General features: G+C 43.1%; 1 protein-coding gene across 3 annotated transcripts in view; it reads right to left on the bottom strand.

The window, feature by feature from the left end:
* Nucleotides 1-1,316: 1,316 nt before the first annotated feature.
* Nucleotides 1,317-19,329, bottom strand: part of DDX24 (DEAD-box helicase 24) — a 33,506-nt gene continuing 15,493 nt past the window's right edge. For all 3 annotated transcript variants that reach the window (XM_059182986.1, XM_059182985.1, XM_059182984.1), the window contains exons 3-9: nucleotides 11,091-11,603; nucleotides 9,882-10,035; nucleotides 9,097-9,612; nucleotides 6,686-6,761; nucleotides 4,769-4,957; nucleotides 3,352-3,481; nucleotides 1,317-1,872 (exon numbers count right to left, since the gene is read on the bottom strand). In XM_059182986.1, the coding sequence (XP_059038969.1) occupies nucleotides 1,595-1,872; nucleotides 3,352-3,481; nucleotides 4,769-4,957; nucleotides 6,686-6,761; nucleotides 9,097-9,612; nucleotides 9,882-10,035; nucleotides 11,091-11,603 (1,856 nt within the window). In that variant the 3' untranslated portion in view covers nucleotides 1,317-1,594. The remainder of the gene's footprint in view (nucleotides 1,873-3,351; nucleotides 3,482-4,768; nucleotides 4,958-6,685; nucleotides 6,762-9,096; nucleotides 9,613-9,881; nucleotides 10,036-11,090; nucleotides 11,604-19,329) is intronic.

A 19,329-nucleotide genomic window follows, 5' to 3' on the forward strand; every position in this document is an offset into this window, starting at 1 on the left:
TACCCACGGTTTTAATCTCAGGCCTGCCACTTGGCCGCTCTGTGATCTGAGGCAAGTCTACATCACTCAGTGTCAACTTTCTCAACTACAAAAAGGTATTAGGACTTGTATTTCAGAGGCCTGTTAGAAACTAAATGATGGGGGCGCCTGGGTGGCTCAGTGGGTTAAGCCGCTGCCTTCGGCTCAGGTCATTATCTCAGGGTCCTGGGTCATGATCTCAGGGTCCTGGGGTCGAGCCCCGCGTCGGGCTCTCTGCTCAGCAGGGAGCCTGCTTCCCTCTCTCTCTCTCTGCCTGCCTCTCTGCCTACTTGTGATCTCTCTCTGTCAAATAAATAAAATCTTTAAAAAAAAAAAAGAAAAGAAACTAAATGATGAAACAGATGAAAATGCCTAACAGTGCTTGGTACTTCATCAGCGTTCAAGGACACCTGACTCTGTCCAACTGTATTTACCCAGAGGGGCTGAGGGAACACTACTGCCATCCTGCCAACCTTGCCAACGATGAAGTCAAGGGGATATGTGTTTAGAAATCCAGACTTAGCTGTGAAGAAATGTATGCTTCTCCAGCAATTGTGGCTACTCACCTAGACTTACCTAGAGAAATCTGGGTTGGGGGAGGGGGCAGATGGGACACCAAGAGGTCACTTATTACCTCAGCACATATTTACATCATGCCCTGACCTAAGCCCAAGGGCTACAAGGGCTAATACAGCAGCCTATGCTGTCAAGGAGCTTAGACAATACAGTCTGCCAAGTGCTACAGCAAGGGTAAGCACAACTACTATGGGCACTGTGCCCTCCTGGAGGCTTGGCGACCTAGGGAATATGTGCTCAAGGATGAGGAAAAAGGCAAGCAGGCAGAGGGGAAAGCTTGTATAAAGGCTCAGGACAAGAGAAAGAGCACATGGGACTGTGGAAAACCACCACTTCGGACACAAGAGGAGGGGAAGGGAGACAAGGCTGCAGAAACTGGCTAGCACCAGATCCCAAGTGCCTCACAATGCCAGACTCTGCACACGGTCACTGGCTTCCCTACAGACCGCTCTGATGTTAAGGAAGCCGGTGTTCTCTTGAACCCAAGGACGCAACCTCTTCCCTACCCACCCGGCAGCGCGGCTCAGACAAGAGAATGTGAATGGCAGAGAGCTCAAGAGCTTTTAGTGGAGTGCCGTGGAGAAAAGCAGAACACAAGCGAAGACCCAAAGCTCCATCCCCACTATCCAATGGGATGAGATGTACCCTACGTGAACCCCTTGTGCAACCTGCCACCAGAGGATAGGACAGCTATATCTGGCTAAAAACTCTGGATAACACACTGGTTCTGACTATTTTTAATTAACAAAAACAAGCTGAACATACAAGAAGCCTATACACACTGGAATACAGAAAGATATAAGCTGCTGCACAGAATTCTTTCTCCAAGACACAAATGTGCATGAGGGCTCTCTTGCAATGGGGGCTGGTACGGAAGAGGGTTTTTGTAACCGGGGTTGACAGTGGCATGAAAGGCAAAGTGGGAAGATTATCCACAAAACCAGAGAAGAGAAACAATGTGCCGTCACTAACAGACGGACCTGGAGGGCAGTTAATCTAGTTAATCTGCACTTGTACTTGGCTGAGGTTGTTCCTGCTGCTGCTCTTTTGGCGGCGGCTTCTTCTTCTTCTTCTTCTTCTGTTTGGCGAGGCAGCTCAAAGCAGACTCACCATTTCTTGGGGTAGCCATGAGTGTGGGCAGCTTGCCAGACTGAGTTGGATACTTCGTTTTCAGGTCCTCTTTGAACAAGGGCTGGGAGAGTAAATGGCGCAGCTCCTTCTTCAGGACCTTCATCTGCTTTTGTCTCCTACGCTCTTCTTGTTGGTCAGTTTTTCTTCCTTAAGACACAATATAGAACAGACCATATTTGCTATAATTTGTGGAAACTTTTTGTTTCCCTTGATGGATACTTGCGATGGAAAATGTTCAGGAACTCTTGAGGAATCAAGGTTCAAAAGTTCTCTAGAGAAGCTAGTATTGGCTAACTTCTAACATAGCTGGGGAGGGATACTCAGGGCCATTATATCCTTCATTCCTCAAAAAAAAAGCCTCTAACACAGGAATGACCTCCCATTTTACTCGAGGGCACTTGCTGACGGTCACAGAGCTAACTAACTAGCTGTTAGTTAGTTAGTTGCTGTCAAACAGATTAGAATCCAAGGCTCCTGACTGGAAGATCAGTTTTCTTCCTATGACCCACCCAACTGCTACTTGCTAGTCGGGGTATGGTGACTCGACAGGTACAAAGACCCCGGGAGACTGTGAACACCGTCTGGGAGCCCAGCTCTCCTACCCCTCCCCACCAGCACTGTGACTGCACCTGTAGAGGTGGGCACAGCCAAAGGGCCCCAAGCCAACCAGTCCTCAGGGAGCAGAGCTCAAGCCCCAAGCTTGAGTTATCAGGGGGAACAGCTCATCGTCACCACGCCCACTGGTCTGGTTCCCAGCTTCCATACTAAGCAGACACTTGTCAGCTTCTGAATTTGTTGGCTTTGGCACTGAGATGCCAACACCTCAGGTGGGCTGCCCAACTGTGGGATGGAAAGAATACCGGATCTACTTTGGTTATCAGTTTAAGATCTGATTCCACCACTTTTTAGATTCAAGAGCCTTCCTCGAGCAGGGACCACAGAGATTCATCCCTGAATCCCTAGGCTCTTGCCCAGGTTCAGAGTCGGGCTTCAGTAAAGGCCTGGTAATGGAGCTATTTCCCTGCACAAACAGCTTCTCTTCCATGAACCTCAAAGTTTCCATATGTAAAAGAATGATAATTCCTGCTCTGTTCATGTCATGAGACCATAGAAGTCAGATGAGATGATGACTGGTGTAGTAGAAACAATAATGATCATAAATAATAACTTAAAATGTATCAAATCCTTCCATTTGCCAGGTACTGATTAAGGCACTTTATATACATCAATTCAAGCCATCTTTTGCAATAACCCCATGAGGCAGGAACATTATGACCTGCATCTTATATATGACAGCCTAGGTATAAAAGCGAGATTAAGGAGCTCGACCTCGTCACACAGCCAGTTAAGTGGATGGACCAGCACTGGCCGCACAGCCTACCCCTGATGTCACTACCTTTCCACATGAGGGAAGCAGCTGAAGCTCCTGACAAATAAGACAGAGGCAACAAAGTCAAAGATGGTAGGGTCATCTGAGAGTAAGGCCTGTCACAAAGGAAAAGGCATCCTGCTGATTTTAACAGGACCTATGGAACTGGCGAAGTTCCAATAGGATAAAAGTTGAAGGAAAAAAAAAATGAAAAATGCTGAATGTATTCTTCAAGTCCCGGAATCCAGCCCACTCACCCTTATACATCTCTTCTTCCAGCTCAATCTCAAGGGCGGCTGCTGCCTGTTCAATCCAAGAGTTGTGCAGACAAGCCTGGAAGTTCCGATATTCGGCCTTCTCAATCTGTCGAGCTAAATGGATTCGTTCCTGGGGGAAGGGAATAGAGTATTCATTTGACAGCGCTCAGGCCTCAGAATAAAAGCAGTGAGAGCAACCATTACATGAGTGTATACAAACGAAATCACAAGAGCCAGCTTTCCAAATGATAAACCCGAAGAGCCCCACCTGTGGGAAGCCCACCTCGGTTGGACGCCAATTTACAGGTGTCCAAAGAGAACTCTTCCCTAGACACCAGATAGTTAGCATAGCCGAGCTAGGACCCTGACACACCCCAACAGCCCCAAGTTAGAGCCACACTGTGACTGATCACAGGGACCACAAACTCACAGAACCACCTTCCTTCTCCTTCCATGTTGTCCTTGCCAAAAACATTTCAACTCTCCTGCTCAAGGGTGCTGGGGTCAGACCGCAATGAATGGAAACACGGGTAAAATGGATGAGATACTGTAGTGTGGGGAAAGGAGCCATGACAAGCGAAGAGTACCTCCCAACACTCCTTACTAATGGGAATTCTCTGTCCTCTCCATCCTTCCAAGCTCCTCTCTTCATCATATTTTCCCGCATGGCGAATACTCCTTTTAAGTCAGAGGAGCCAGGAGTCCTTGACCTGTTCCATGCTTTTGCTCCCTCATTTCCTGGAATTCCATCTCCTTTCCACCTCTCCATATGCAGGAGGCTTGGAGGAAACCTTGCCTCCTACCAATATAAGCATAATCTCCACCAGTCCCATGGTGCTCTGTTTGTACCTGAAATTCAGCATGGGCTCAGCCTCCCTCACAAGCCAGTGGACCTCTCTGGAGGAAAACCCACCTGGCTTTGGTACCTGACACACGGTGGCCCATAGTCAGCAGCAGCTACTCCACTGAATGCTGAGTTAAAACAAAACCACAACGGTAGAATTACTGCCATTTGCTTCAGGGATGTGACAAAGCTTTAGTATCTGCCTCAGCAGACAAGCTGACCTTACTTCCCTACAACCACTGATGTCCAGGCAGCCACAATGTCCTTGTCCAGTGGAGGGAGATGGTGGTAGTGGAGGCTCCACGGGTAGGCAGTGAAGAAAGGGCTCAAGAGGAAACTCCTTGTGTTTCTGACCACTCACCTGTCTCCCTTCTCCCACCTACAGTGCCCCCATTCCCTCCATTTTGTTTTTCTCCCTCCCCAACCACTTTTTTAAAAAACAAATCTCCCTATTCAGCTGTTGGCAGAACCCTTAATTTCCAAGGGTCCTACTGCCAGAGCCTCACAGCAGGTCTGAAGGCACAGCATGATCCCTTCCCTCATGAGTACTAGATTTTTAACTTTTCTTTTTACCTTGACTGCGTCCATGTACTTAGTCTGCACAGGAAACAGTGGGATGTCCTCATCTTTCTTGAGGGTTTTGTAAATCTTCTTAAAGTTGATCACATCCTCAGGCCCAATCAGCATCAGGCTGAGGCCTTCATTAGTGGCACGAGCCGTTCGACCACTTCGGTGGACATAGATCTCCGAGGTGCGCGGGACCTGCCAGAGTAACCAGGACATCAATGCACGGTTATCACCAAACAGTATTCTTCCCCTCAGGACCAGCTTCCCCGAGTTAGGCAGCTAGAAACCTCTCTAACACTGTGGACAGATCCAGCCCTTTTCCCTCAGTCCTAATTCTTCAGCCCATTCACTGTGCAGCGTCTGCCCTCCCGTGCCCTCTGCCCTAGTTTCAGGTGTCCGAAGAACACTGTTCAGCAGAACAGTGACAATCACTTATTTCATCTCTAGTCTTTCCCATTCTGCTTGACCCAGCCCGAAGCTGCCACTCCAATTTTCGTGAGTCAAAGCTCTGACCGTAATTCCCACTCTAACTAAAGCAACTCCACTGATTCTTCATTAACTCAACATGAATGACTGAGCATGGTAATTACAATGAACATTTACTGAGTGATTACAATGGGCCAGGCAATTCCAAGCACTCTACATGCACTTTTTCCTCCCAAATAGTAACACGAAGTGCTTTCATGATTATCCACATTATGGACAAGGAAACTGACATACAAGAGATGTTAAGCAATTCCCCCTAGGTTGAGGAATTAAATAGCGGAGCCAAGATCTGACCTGAAGCAGTCCAGCTGCAAAGACCACGCTAACCCTTAGGCTCCACTGCTTCTACTCTAAGATATGCTGGATATATTATGCACGGGTGTGGCACGGGTGCGACAATCCCTCCCTCCCCTGTACCCGCGGCACGTGCCAACCAAGAGCAGTCTTTTCCACTGAGCCTAGGTGAACACAACCACTTCCAACGCAGCTCTAAGCACTTAACTGTTCAAAATGGTGCTAGAAATGCGGTCTATTGGCCATTTTTCACTTTCTTCTCATCACATAATCCCCCACTGCAGCCAACTTCCCACTTCCACATGCCCTCCTCCTTCCCTTCCACCTCTACATGCCCAGATCCTCCCCATCCTTAAATGCAAAGCATCTTTTAGAAAGCCCTTTCCAACTTCCCAAACTCGAAGTTACCACTCTCTCCCATTATATTTTGCAACTTTCTAATATCTTCTGCCTTAAATGATGGCTGTGGTCATCTCATCTCCTTTAGTTGGGCTGATACTTCTCAGGGGCTAAGACTGTATTTTGTTCATGTGGATATCTCCCACGAAGACTGGTCCAGCCTCTTCCCCAAAAAGGAGGAAGAAAGATTTGCTAACTGAACTGGTACCCTGGAAGATTTTTTTGAAGATTTATTTATTGGAGAGACAGAGAGAGTGTGCTTGGGGGATGGGGTAGAGGGAGAGAATCCTCAAGCAGACTCCCCACTGAGCTCAGGGCCCCACACTGGCTTGACCTCATGACCCATAAGATCATGACCTGAGCCAAAACCAAGAATTGGATGCCCAACTGACTGAGCTGCCCGGGCGGCGCCCTTACACCCTGAAAGATTTTTAAAGCGTGAGGGATTAGAAATGAATTAATAATGTCAGAATAACCATATCTTACTGAATATTTAACACTGTGCTAGGGGTTTCATCAGTAGGAGCTCATTTAATTCTCACAGTAACCCCAAGGGTTAGGCAGCATCATCACTCCCAGTTTACAATGACACTGAAACCAGAGATGATAAGAAACCAGATGCCAGTGGTACTCTGCGGCATGAGGCCTTGGGACTAATAATTCTTCTCCCTCCCACTCCTCCCTACCCAAACATTTGCTTGAAAAATCCCCCATTCGATGCAACAAATTCCCTAATGCCCCTACCTGGTAATGGATGACATGCTGGACTTTAGGAATATCCAGGCCCCGAGCTGCGACATCTGTTGCCAGGAGGACACAACTGTGGTAGAGAGACGAAGTTCATTAATAATAACTAATAGCTATCATTAATCAGATTCTTACCACCTCTTGAGTATGCCAGATGAAGCAACTGAGGCTCAGAGAAATTAACTTCCCAAGGCACAAACATGTCTATTCACTTGTGGAGCCAGGATCCAAAGCTGGGTCTCACTGGCCACAGTCAACCAGCCACCCTCTGCCAGTAATAAAAGACCACCGCCAGTAAATTAAATGAGGTCATACATATTCTACGTCAGTGACCTCATTTTCTATCACCCTCCTACTCACTTCCCTCCAGTCACACAGACATCCTCGCTTTCTTTCCAATTTGTCAAATATGCTCTGGCCTCTAAGCTTCTGCACTTGCTACACCAGAGGCCCTACAAGGCTTCCTCAGACATTCATGTTTCCTTGCTTTGTCCACACTCTGCTGTAACCCCTGCCTCTCAGGGAAACCTCCCTGACCCCGCTTTTGCACAACTCCCTGCACAACTTCACTCCTCAGCACTCAGCACCACTTGACAAACTACATTACTTGCTTTTCAATTTATGATCTCCCTCCACTGGAACGTAAACCCTGTAACAGCAAGGACTTTGCATTACTCACTGTTCTATTACCTACAACGGTTCCTGGTTTCCAGTAAACACTCATAAATTTCTTAATGTATGTGTAGTTCAAGAAAAGTCAAAAGCACCTGATCTGTGTCTTCAAAACTTGAGATTCTGGGCTCTTCAGAATCCCTGCTCCCTATATTTCTGAGGTCGGGCTGAAGAATGATGCAAATGCAAGTTTTTAAAATATTCAACTACTGCTCGAAGTCAAAAGCAGTAACTTTTTTTATAAAGGGCCAGACCATAAATTATTTTGGGCTTTGAAGGTGGTAAGTTTCTGTTGAAACTACTCAACTCTGCTACTGCAAAAGTAGCCACAGACAATACATAAATGGGTCTTGCTGTCTTCCAATAAAACTACTTGATTTAGCCCATGGGCCATAGTTTCCCATCTCCTGATTGAATAAAATGTAGAGGCCATTTGCAGGCAAACAGGCTTGAGGAATGGAATGTAGAAAGAAAGGGCCCACAGCTACCACCTGGCTGAATACAGACAGACCCATCAGGGGACCCACCTCAAAATACCCACAGGCCCTAACTGACCAATAGGCTACTTACAACTAGGCAGTTACCAAGAAAGGGAGAATTCCGTACATGGCCATAATTCCTCATCTTCCCCCTTTAGAAAGAGCCCCATCCACTGCCTCACTGCAGAAAGCCTCTCCTCTGCTGTCCTGCTTGCCCACTCCCTTGTGGTATAGTCAATAAACTTCCATCTCCTTTGTTCTGCCTCAGGTGAATTCTTTCAATGCCAGCACCTTGGCTTCTACCAGATTGTTGCCCCACATTTGGGGTCCCCCATCCAATTAGACAAACACCACCATTTAGACACCATATAAACCACTAACTTCTACCTAGCAATATTCCAAGGGAGGTAAACCAGACATTTGTTCTAGAAATTAATCACTCTGTAACCTGACAAAACACAGGGCAAAAGTCAATCTACATTTGACCTCAATTTTTCCATATCCTGACAATATGCACACTGGTGAGCATCATTGCGCCCAAAAGGAGATGCACAGTGGCAGCATAGCAGGACAAAGCAAGAGCTCTGGGTCTGATCGGTCTGAGGCCGAGGGTGCTCTGACATTTTCAGGCTAAGAAATCTTGGGCAAGCTGATTAGCTTTTCTAGATCTTACTCTTATGAAATGAAAATGATGACAATATATGCTACATAGTATTAAAACATTTAGCAAGTACCTACTGTGGGCTAAACATTTGTTCTAAATGCTTTATATGTATAAATTCCCTTACTCTTCCTAACTAACCCTCTCAATTAGCTTCTACTATCATTCTATTACACTAATTATGAGAAAAATGGAACACACTGACGTAATTTGTGTTAAGACAGTGGCACAGCCAAGGTCTTAATCTCAAGCAGTCTGGTTCCAGTCTGTGTTCTTAACAATAAATCTATTCTGTTTCCTCTCAAAGATGCTAGAACTGAATGAACGTGATAACGTATCTAAAATGTCAACATGATACTTACTCTATTGTTAACATGTATTATTGTCACCGTTACTCATTAATAAGAGAGTTTCTGTTGGGCATTATCAGCAACCAAATGCATCAGATAAGAGTAAGCCTGCTCATGATGTGCAAAAAAGGGCTACCATCTACTGATAAGACCTCCATGTCAGAAGGCAGCTTCCCATCATCTCCCCATCCTGGCAACCTTGATCTAATGACTAGAAACTGGGCTCTGGGTACAGGCCTGACTTACTCTTCCAGACGGGCAAACTGCTCCAGGTTTCTGAGCCTCTGCTTCTGGTGCATGCAGGCATGTAGGGTCAGTGGCATGATATCCAGGACTTTGAGGAGCCCAGAGAGGCGTTTGATACAGGAGATACTGTTGGCGAACACTAAGGTGCGGCCTGGATACTGCATCAGGAAGTAATACAGATATAAGTCTTTCTCATCCGTTTCACAATGAATCTTGGTCTCTGTCAGTGTCTCCACTGTGGCCTCATTTCTGGTCAGGTCAATGACTTTGGGCTTGCCCCTCATGCCAATCTTCTGCACGAGGAGGTCAAGTTTGGCAGTTTTGTCAATTTTCTTTATATGCTTCTTATGAAGGATTCGAGCAGGAGCTTGATGTACCAGGGTCAGTGTGGCAGAAAAAATAAGCGTCTGTCTCTTTGGGTTGTACTGGGAGTCACTGAGCATCTCTAGCAGCTGAGAGAGCTCAGCAAAGTGGCCTTTCTCAACCATCCGATCAGCCTCATCGACCACCAGACACCTGCAGATGCAGAGAGACCCACATAACCTGAGGAGTCATTTCCACAGCACACTCAACTACCAGCTTCACCCCCAACACACAAAGACATACACACATCACCACCAGGAGGGACTCCATCCCCTCATGCCCAGCTTTCTAGAGGCCAAAGTCCAGCTGGTACCACACCATGGCACTTAGTGACAGGAGAAGGTAGTGCGTACGCTATGGTGCTACCTCAGGCCCACAACAGAGAAGGGAGTGAAAGGGAAAGGGGAAGTACTGTCACTTACCTGAGCTGCCTAAGGTTGCTCAAATGAGGGTGCTTTTCTTTAATTAGTTCCCACAGCCGGCCCGGAGTGGCAACCACAATCTCCGGCTGGCGGTTTAGCATCCTCTGCTGTTTCTGCGCTGACATTCCACCAACCAAAATAGCAGTTTTAATTCCTACAACACACAGAATATAAAAGACCCTGTTATCCAGTTTGGCTGTGTATTTTCTGCCACAACTAGGACAGGCGCCCCCAGATTGGCAAAGGCAATCAATCACCAGGACAGTTCCCCTTTGTGGGGGCGGGGAAGAGTAGAAGGCTAAAAAGTGGGCCTAGCCTGATTCTCTGCGCTACTCCTAGATCTGGGCCTTGCCTACTTCCCCAACCTCATTTCTTCTTAATCCTTCCCCTTTATCAACAATAGAAGAGCTGGATTTGAACCCAGGCATATTTACCCAAAGTTCCAGGAAAACTAAGCAATACTGCACCACAGTGCTGGGAATAAGCTCACTCTGCAGCTGTGACAACACCTCCCTAGAAAGCCCTGCCCATCCCCTTGAATGAGAATTAAGATGAACCTCCTCTAATGCCAACTGTCTGTTCTGTTCTCTGATGGAGAACAGATTCTCAAGGTATCCAATGTGGAAAGAAAACACAGGATCATGTCAGCAAAGTGCTTAGCAAAGCGCCTGGCATATAGCAGAAGCTTGGTAAGTAACTGTTGCTTTTATTATAAAGATAAAATTCTCACTGTGCAGCCCTTCCCGAAAGGAATTCCCTGAGAGAGTAAGTTCTAGTACCCCAAGGCAGAGGTTGGCATACACTTTCTTAAAGGTCAATATAAGCATTTTGGCCTTGTGAGCTAAATCTGTCACTACTAACTTTACTTCATTCTACCTTGGTAGTGCAAAAGCAGCCACAGACACTATGTTATTAACAAATGGGTGAGGCTACACTTTATTTACAAAAAGAAGTACTTTGCCAACCCCTGCCTTAAGCATCCATCATATCCAATAAACTAACTTCTTATGCATCTCAAGTGGCATAAGCTATGTGCCATCCTTGGGAGAACTGAGAAAGTGTTAACTCAAACAATTTTCTGTAAGGCTTAATTCTCTGGCAGGTGAGAAAGATTTCCCCTAGAGGGCAGGAGCCATAGCTTATTCACCTTTGCCACCCCAGATTCTAAGATCCTCTCAGAAGTATTTATTAAATGGAATTAAACCTCACCTGTAAACTTGGCCACAGCATCAATATGTTGCTTGACCTGGACAGCAAGCTCTCTAGTGGGAGTCAGAACCAGCCCAAGCAGAGGGCGCTTTGGATGTGCTTTACAGGTGGCAATTTTGCCATCCAACTCTTGCTTCAACCTTCCAGTCTCCTCTTCATCAAGCTTTTCCTCTTTGTCTTCATCCTGTTTGGGGATGGCCTTCTCCCTCACCAGAGAAGAAGGTCCTTCACCAGCATCACCATCACAGAAGGGCAGCACCTGGTCAGGGACAGCAGCTCCGGACTTGACCTTGCTGGGTGGTGCTGTAGCCTTCACTCCAGCTTCACTGGGCAGGACTTCGCCCTTAACTCCAATCTCATCAGGCGGAACTCCAGACTCTGTTGTCGCCTCAGTTCTAGTCTCACCAGGTACTGCTCCTGTGTCACTTGGAGCTGAAGTAGGCTTCTTCTTCATCTGCCACTGGAGCACTGCATGGATCATTGGAATGGCAAAGGCAAGAGTTTTTCCACTTCCTTAGAAGTAAAACAGAAAACAAAAACAGTGTGAATCAATAAATACACATACTTTCTGTTTGGGCTTCTTTCTTTACCCAGAATAAGGGGCCCTTATTCTGGGTAAAGAATATAAAGAATATAGCCGAGTGCTACCCCAAACAACCCAAAGCTCCTACACTCAGCAGAGGCTTCCCGACAGCACTGCAAACAGCGGGTATCTATAATTAAGAGCTTGAGAAAAAGTCTAGCAGACAAGCACTGAGGCCTGATATCACCAATATAAACTACACACAAAATCCAAGCACTGAAACTCTAGAAATAGACAAGTTTTGTGTTTTTTGTCATTGCTGTAACATACACTACCACATTAGTATAGGGATCGGAAATCTCTAATTTCCTAGGTGGACAAGATGGGAGTAGAGGATAATTTTCTTAGTTTTTGAGAAAACCTAAAATTAGCACAATTTTATCTATGCTTGAACATTTTCAAACTGATCTTTGAATGTATATGAAGTCCAAATTCACATCTTCTGGGTAGTTAATACAAACAAACAAAACAATTCAAGTCGAGAATTTATAGTAGTTCCAAAGTTACGTCCTCAACAAAAGCAAATTAGTGATCTCTGGAGGAAGAAACCTCAAAGAATTCTCACAAAGGGCACCTGGGTGGCTCAGTCCGTTGAGCTTCTTGACTCTTGGTTTTGGCCTGGTTTCATGGGATTGAGCCCCAAGTCAGCACAGGGTCCACTGAAGGGATCCTCTCTCTCCCTCTCCCCCTGCTTCTTCCCCAATTTGATCTCTTGCTCGCTCTCAAATAAAAACTTCTTTTTTTAAAACCTATTAAGAAGAGAGTTCTCACAAATAATCTTCAAAGGAAAATGAGATCTCAGTTAAAAAAAAAAAAGCCCACAAAAAAATAAGCATAAGAAAAAAAGAGAGCAAAACAGACCCTTAACACTTTAGATAAAACAGTACTTTTTATCAAAAACCATCAAAGCTAGAAGACATTACTACATCTTCATTTGAAGACCTGAAAAAAAAAAAGACAACCTTCAACTGTCTACTTAGCAAAAATTCCTTTCAAAACAAATGCAAAATAAAGACATTTAAGCACCCAAAAGCTGAATAATTTATCCATCAGCAAACCTGAACTACAAGAAGTACTAAAGGAGTCTTCCATACAAAAGATGCTACCGGATGAAATTGTGGATCTGCACAAATAAAGACTACCAGAAACAGTCATGGTAACATGGGTAAATATGAAAGATTTTTCTTAAATCATATTATTTAAGTTTAAACTAAAAATTATTAAACATAAAAATGTATTTTGGATTTTTAAAAACTTATTATTAATATACACTGTATTATCTGTTTCAGGGGTACAGCTCTGTGATTCATCAGTCTTAAAAATTCACAGCAGTCACCATAGCACATACCCTCTCCAATGTCCATCACCCAGCCTCTTTATCCTTCCTGCCCATCTCCTCTCCAGCAATCCTCAGTTTGTATTCTGAGATTGAGTCTCTTGTGGTTTGTCTCCCTCTCTGGTTTCATCTTGCTTCATTTTTTCCTCTCTTCCCCTATGGTCCTCTGCCTTCCCAAATTCCACATATTAGTAAGGTCATATAGTAACCGTCTTCTCTGATTGACTTATTTTGATTAGCATAACACCCTCTAGTTCCATCCACATCATTACAAATGGCAAGATACCTGTTTTTTGATGGCTGCGTAATAGTCCACTGAATATATACACCACATCTTCTTTATCTATTCATCTGTTGATGGACACCTAGGCTCTTTCCATAGTTTGGTTATTGTGGACATTGCTGCTATAAACACTGCAGTGCAGATGCCCCTTTGGAACACTACCTATCTTTGGGGTAAATACCCAGTAGTGCAATTGCTGGGTCATAGGGTAGCTCTGTTTACAACTTTTTGAGGAACCTCCATACTGCTTCCAGAATGGCTGCACCAGTGTGCATTCCCACCAACAGTGTAGGAGGTTCCCCTTTCTCCACATCCCCACCAACATCTGTCGTTTCCTGACATCTTGATTTTAGTCATTCTGACTGCTGTGAGGTGGTATATCCCTGTGGTTTTGATTTTTCCTGATACTGAGTGATGTTGAGGACTTTTTCAAGTGTCTGTTGGTCATATGGATGTCTTCTTTGCAGAAATGTCTGTTCGTGTCTTCTGCCCACTTTTTTAAAAAAGATTTTTTTATTGGACAGAGAGAGAGTGAGAGGGGGAACCCAAGCAAGGGGAGTGGGATAGGGAGAAGCTGGCCTCCAGCTGAGCAGGGAGCCTGATGAGGGCCTCAATTCCAGGACCCTGGGATCATGACCTGACCTGAAGGCAGATACTTAATGACTGACCCACCCAGGCTTCCCATTCTGCCCATTTCTTGATTGGATTTTTTTTTTTTTGGTATTGATTATCATAAATTCTTTACAGATTTTGGATACTAGACCTTTATCTGATATGTCACTTGCAAATATCTTCTTCCATTCTGTCAGTTGCCTTTTGGTTTTCTGTTTCCTTTGCTGTTTAAGTTTTTTATCTTGATGAAGTCCCAGTTCATTTTGTCTTTGCTTCCCTTGCCTTTGGCAATGTGTCTAGGAAGAAGTTGCTATTACTGAAGTCGAAGGGGTTGCTGCTTGTATTCTCAAGGATTTTGATGGATTCCTGTCTCACACTGAGGTCTTTTGTCCATTTTGAGTCTATTTCTATATGTGCTATAAGGAAATGGTCCAGTTTCATTCTTCTGCATGTGGCTGTCCAAGTTTCCCAACACCATTTGTTAAAGAGACTCTTTTTACCATAGGACATTCCTTCCTGCTTTGTCGAAGATTAGCTGACCATAGAGTTGAGGGTCCATTTCTGGGCTCTCTATTCTGTTCCATTGATCTATGTGTCTGTTTTTGTGCCAGTGCCATACTGTTTTGATGATTACAGCTTTTTAATGGAGCTTGAAGTCCGAAACTGTGATGTTACCAGCTTTGCTTTTCTTTTTCAACATTCCTCTGGCTATTCAGGGTCTTTTCTAGTTCCACACAAATTTTAGGATTATTTGTTCCGTTTCTGTGAAAAAATGCTGATGGTATTTTGATAGAGATTGCATTAAATGTGTAGATTGCTCTAGATTTTCACAACATTTGTTGTAGATTTTCACAATATTTGTTCATCCAGTTCATGAACATGGAATGTTTTTCCATTTCTCTGTGTCTTCCTCCATTTCTTTCATAAGTATTGTATAGTTTTCTGAGTAGAGATTCTTTGCCTCTTTGGTTAGATTTATTCCTAGGTATCTTACAGTTCTGGGTGCAACTGTAAATGGGATCGACTCCTTAATTTCTCTTTCTTCTGTCTTGCTGTTGGTGTATAGAAATGCTGATTTTATATCCTGACACTTGACTGAATTCCTATAGGAGTTCTAGCAGTTTTGGGACAAAGTCTTTGGGTTTTCCACATAAAGTATCGTATCACCTGCAAAGAGTGAGAGCTTGACTTCTTCTTTGCTGATTTGGATGCCTTTTATTTCTTTTTGTCTGACTGCTGAGCCTAGGACTTCTGGTGCTATGATGAATAGCAGGGATGACAGTGGACATCCCTGCGGTGTTCCTGACCCCAGGGGAAAAGCTCTCAGTTTTTTCCCATTGAGGATGATATCTGCTGTGGGTTTTTCATAGATGGCTTTTATGATATTGAGGTATGTGCCCTCTATCCCTAAACTATTAAGAGTTTTAACCAAGAGAGGATGCTGTACTTTGTCAAATGTGTATTTTGGGTTTCTTTCTTTTTTTTTTTTTTTTAAAGATTTTATTTATTTATTTGACAGAGAGAGATCACAAGTAGATGGAGAGGCAGGTAGAGAGAGAGAGAGGGAAGCAGGCTCCCTGCTGAGCAGCTGAGCAGAGAGCCCGATGCAGGACTCGATCCCAGGACCCTGAGATCATGACCTGAGCCGAAGGCAGCGGCTTAACCCACTGAGACACCCAGGCGCCCGTATTTTGGGTTTCTAACACATATAAAGTGTAAAACAAAAAGCACAATGTAAAGGAGAAAAGGAAATACAGTCTTGTAAGATTCTTGTACTATATAAAAACAATATATTATTACTCGAAGATATCACATTAAAGATATATACTATGAACCCAAAAACAACCACTAAAAAAGATTTAGGTATATAAATGTAACAACAGTTACAACTAATAAGATCAATAAAGGATATAAAATGCCATCACAAAAAATAATCAGTCTAAAAAAAGTTAAAAGGAGAAAGAGTATAGCAAATAACAAAATAACAGATTACAACTTAACCATTATCAATAACCACATTAAATGTATATGACCTCAACAAATAAAAGACAGACTGTCACAATGATTAAATACCAAGACCCAACACATGCTCTCTACAAGAATGCCATTTTTCCCCCTTACAAATCTGTTTAAAATAAAGTATATGATAAAGGATTCAGATGGAAAGCCAGATGAAGAGGTACATAAGGCAAGGTTTGGAAGGGTTCCAAAGGCTTCTGTCCCTGTGGAACTGGGGGTATACCACCATCCCAGCATAAGGATGGGTTCACCAACTGAGAAGCTCCAAGAAACCCACCTAAAATGCAATGACATGAATAAGTTAAAAGTACAAGTATGAGGGGCATCTAGCTGGCTCAGTTGATAGAGCATGTGACTTTTGATCTTGGGGTTGTAAATTTGAGCCCCACACTGGGTGTAAAAATTACTTAAAAATAATCTTAAAAAAAATAAGTATGCAAAACATACCATGCTAATATTAATCAAAAGAAAGCTAAAAAAGATACATTAGTATCAGATTGAGAAGATTTTAGAAAAAAGAGTACTTTGGGGATAAAGAAGGCCATTTCATAATTAAAGGAATAAATTCATTTAGAGAATGTAACAGTCCTAAACATTTATATACCTAAATATAACAGAGCTTCAAAACACATAGAATAAAATCTTATGGAACTGCAAAGTAACCTATCACTCAAGAAAAAATAAGTGACACAAATACTTCTAATACACTGAAGCAATTAAATCTCTAAGTTAAAACCCACCCTATAAAGCAAAGTGTATCCAAGCACAGATGAAATCTACCAAATATTTAAGGAAGAAAAAAAATACCAATCCTATACAAACTCTTTCAGAAAACTGAAGAGAATACTTCAAAGTCATTCCAAGGCCTGCATTACTCTCATTCGAAAAACCAAAGACATTACTAGAAAACTACAAACCACTATCCCATAAATAGAAATTCAAAAATTATCAACAAAACTTTAATAAATCAAATCCAATATATAAATGGAATAATAGCACTGTAACCAAATTTGGTTTATCCCAGGATTGTAAGTTTAGTTTAGTATTTCAGAATCAGTGTAATTCACCATAATCAACAGATGCTAAATGAAAACCCTTAATAAATGCATAAAAAGCATTTCAGAAACCACCATTTCTGATAAAAATGTTCAGCAAACTAGGAACTGAAGAGAATTTCCTCAATCTGATAAAGGCCCAACTATGAAAAACCTACATCTAACATCATACTTAACGATGAAAAATGGAGTATTGTCCCCCAAAGATCAGGAACAAAATAATGGTGTCCACTCTACCACTTCAAAATTGTATTGGCGGTTTTACTGCAATAAGATAAAAATAAACAAAAAGCATGTGGACTGGATGATAACTATATAAAACCTGATACAATCTTTAAGAAACTACTTCATGGGAGTGTGTGGGGGATGGGGGGGCATATGGATGGTTCAGTCAGTTAAGCATCTGACTCTCGATTTTGGTGTGGGTCATGATTTCAGGGCTGTGAGATCAAGACCTGTGTCGGGCTCTACGCTCAGTGGAGAGTGGGCCTGGAATTCTCTCTCCCTCTGCCCCTCCCCGTTTGCACTCTTTCTCTCTCTCTCTAAAATAAATGAATAAAAATCTTAGAACAAACAAGCAAAAAAAATGACTTGATGGTACCAAGTTGCAGGCCGCAAAGTCAATATACAAGTCTTCATATTTCTATTTATTTTTATTTAACAACAATCTGAAATAGAAAACTTTAAGTTGCCATTTACAGTAGCATCAAAAATATGAAATATTTAAGGATAAATCTAATAACAAATGTGTATACAGTATAAACTACAAAACACTGCTAAAAAAATTAAAGATCTAAAAAAAGGGAGATATACTACAATCATGGGAAGATTCTGTATTATCCAGATGTCATCTGTCCTCAGTTTGCTTTATAATCAAAGAAGTCTCAATCCAAATACTATCTGGCTTTTTATAGAAATGGACAACTTGATTTTAAAATTCAAATGGAAGCATAAAGGACCTATAGCCAAAATTCAAATGAAAACATAAATGACCTAGAATAGCCAAAATAACTTTTTTCCCCCCAAAGATTTTATTTATTTAACAGAGAGAGATCACAAGTAGGCAGAGAGGCAGGCAGAGAGAGAGAGGAAGGGAGCAGGCTCCCCGCGGAGTAGAGAGCCCGATGCGGGACTTGACCCTAGGACACTGAGATTATGACCTGAGCTGAAAGCAGAGGCTTAACCTACACTGAGCCACCCAGGCACAAAATAACTTTATAAAGAACAAAGACGACTTACTCTACCTGATTTTAAATTTATTCTAAAGCTGCAATATTGACGCCTGGGTGGCTCACCGGGTTAAGCCTCTGTCTTCGGCTTGGGTCATGATCCCAGGGTCCTAGGATCGAGCCCCACATCGGGCTCTCTGCTCAGCGGGGAGTCTGCTTCCTCCTCTCTCTCTCTGCCTGCCTCTCTTCCTACTTGTGATCTTTGTCTGTCAAATAAATAAATAAAATCTTTAAAAAACTAAATAAATAAAGCTGCAATATCCAAGACAGTGAAGTTTTGATGTAAAAAGACAAGTAGATCAAAGAGGGAAAAAAAAAAGACTCCAGAAAAAGAACCACACCTATATAGTCACTGATTTTCAAAAAAGATGCAAAAGCAATTCAGTGGAGAAAGGATAGTTTTGTGTTTTTGTTTTTGTTTTTTTTAACAAACAGTGCTGGATGTCTGTATGCAGGGGAATAAAAAGGAACTCTTGATCCACACTTCTCACTGTAAACAAAAGTAAGCCCAATAAAGATCAAAGACTGAAACATACAACCTAAAACTAGTAACACTTCTAGAAGAAAACAATGGAGAAAATCTTTGTGATCTTGGGCTAGGCAAAGGATTTGTAGATAAGCACACCTGCACAAAGGACTGTGATAATTTGAACTTCATCAAAATAAAGAACTTCTGATCTTTTGAAAGACTGTAAAGAAAATGAAAAGACAAGCCACAGACTGGGAGGAAAAAAATCATAAACCATGTATCTGATAAAGGGGGTATACCTAGAATATATAATGAATTTAGTAATAGGAAAACAACAACCCAATTAAAAAATGGGCAAGAGGACTGAAAAGACACCACCAAATAATACAGAAATAGGCACTTGAAAAGATGCTCAATGAGTCATTAGGGAGATATCAATTAAAACCACAAGGAAACCATGCTAAAAGTTTAAAAGTCTAAAATAAAACTGAAGGGGCGCCTGGATGCTCAGTGGGTTAAAGCCTCTGCCTTCAGCTCAGGTCATGATCCCAGGGTCCTGGGATGGAGCCCAGCATAGGGCTCTCTGCTCAGCAGGGAGCCTGCTTCCCTCCCCCCACCCCCTCCCCCTGCCTGCCTCTCTGCCTACTTAGGAT

Source organism: Mustela lutreola, chromosome 7, assembly GCF_030435805.1.
Source record: "Mustela lutreola isolate mMusLut2 chromosome 7, mMusLut2.pri, whole genome shotgun sequence".
Classification (NCBI taxonomy): Eukaryota; Metazoa; Chordata; class Mammalia; order Carnivora; family Mustelidae; genus Mustela; species Mustela lutreola.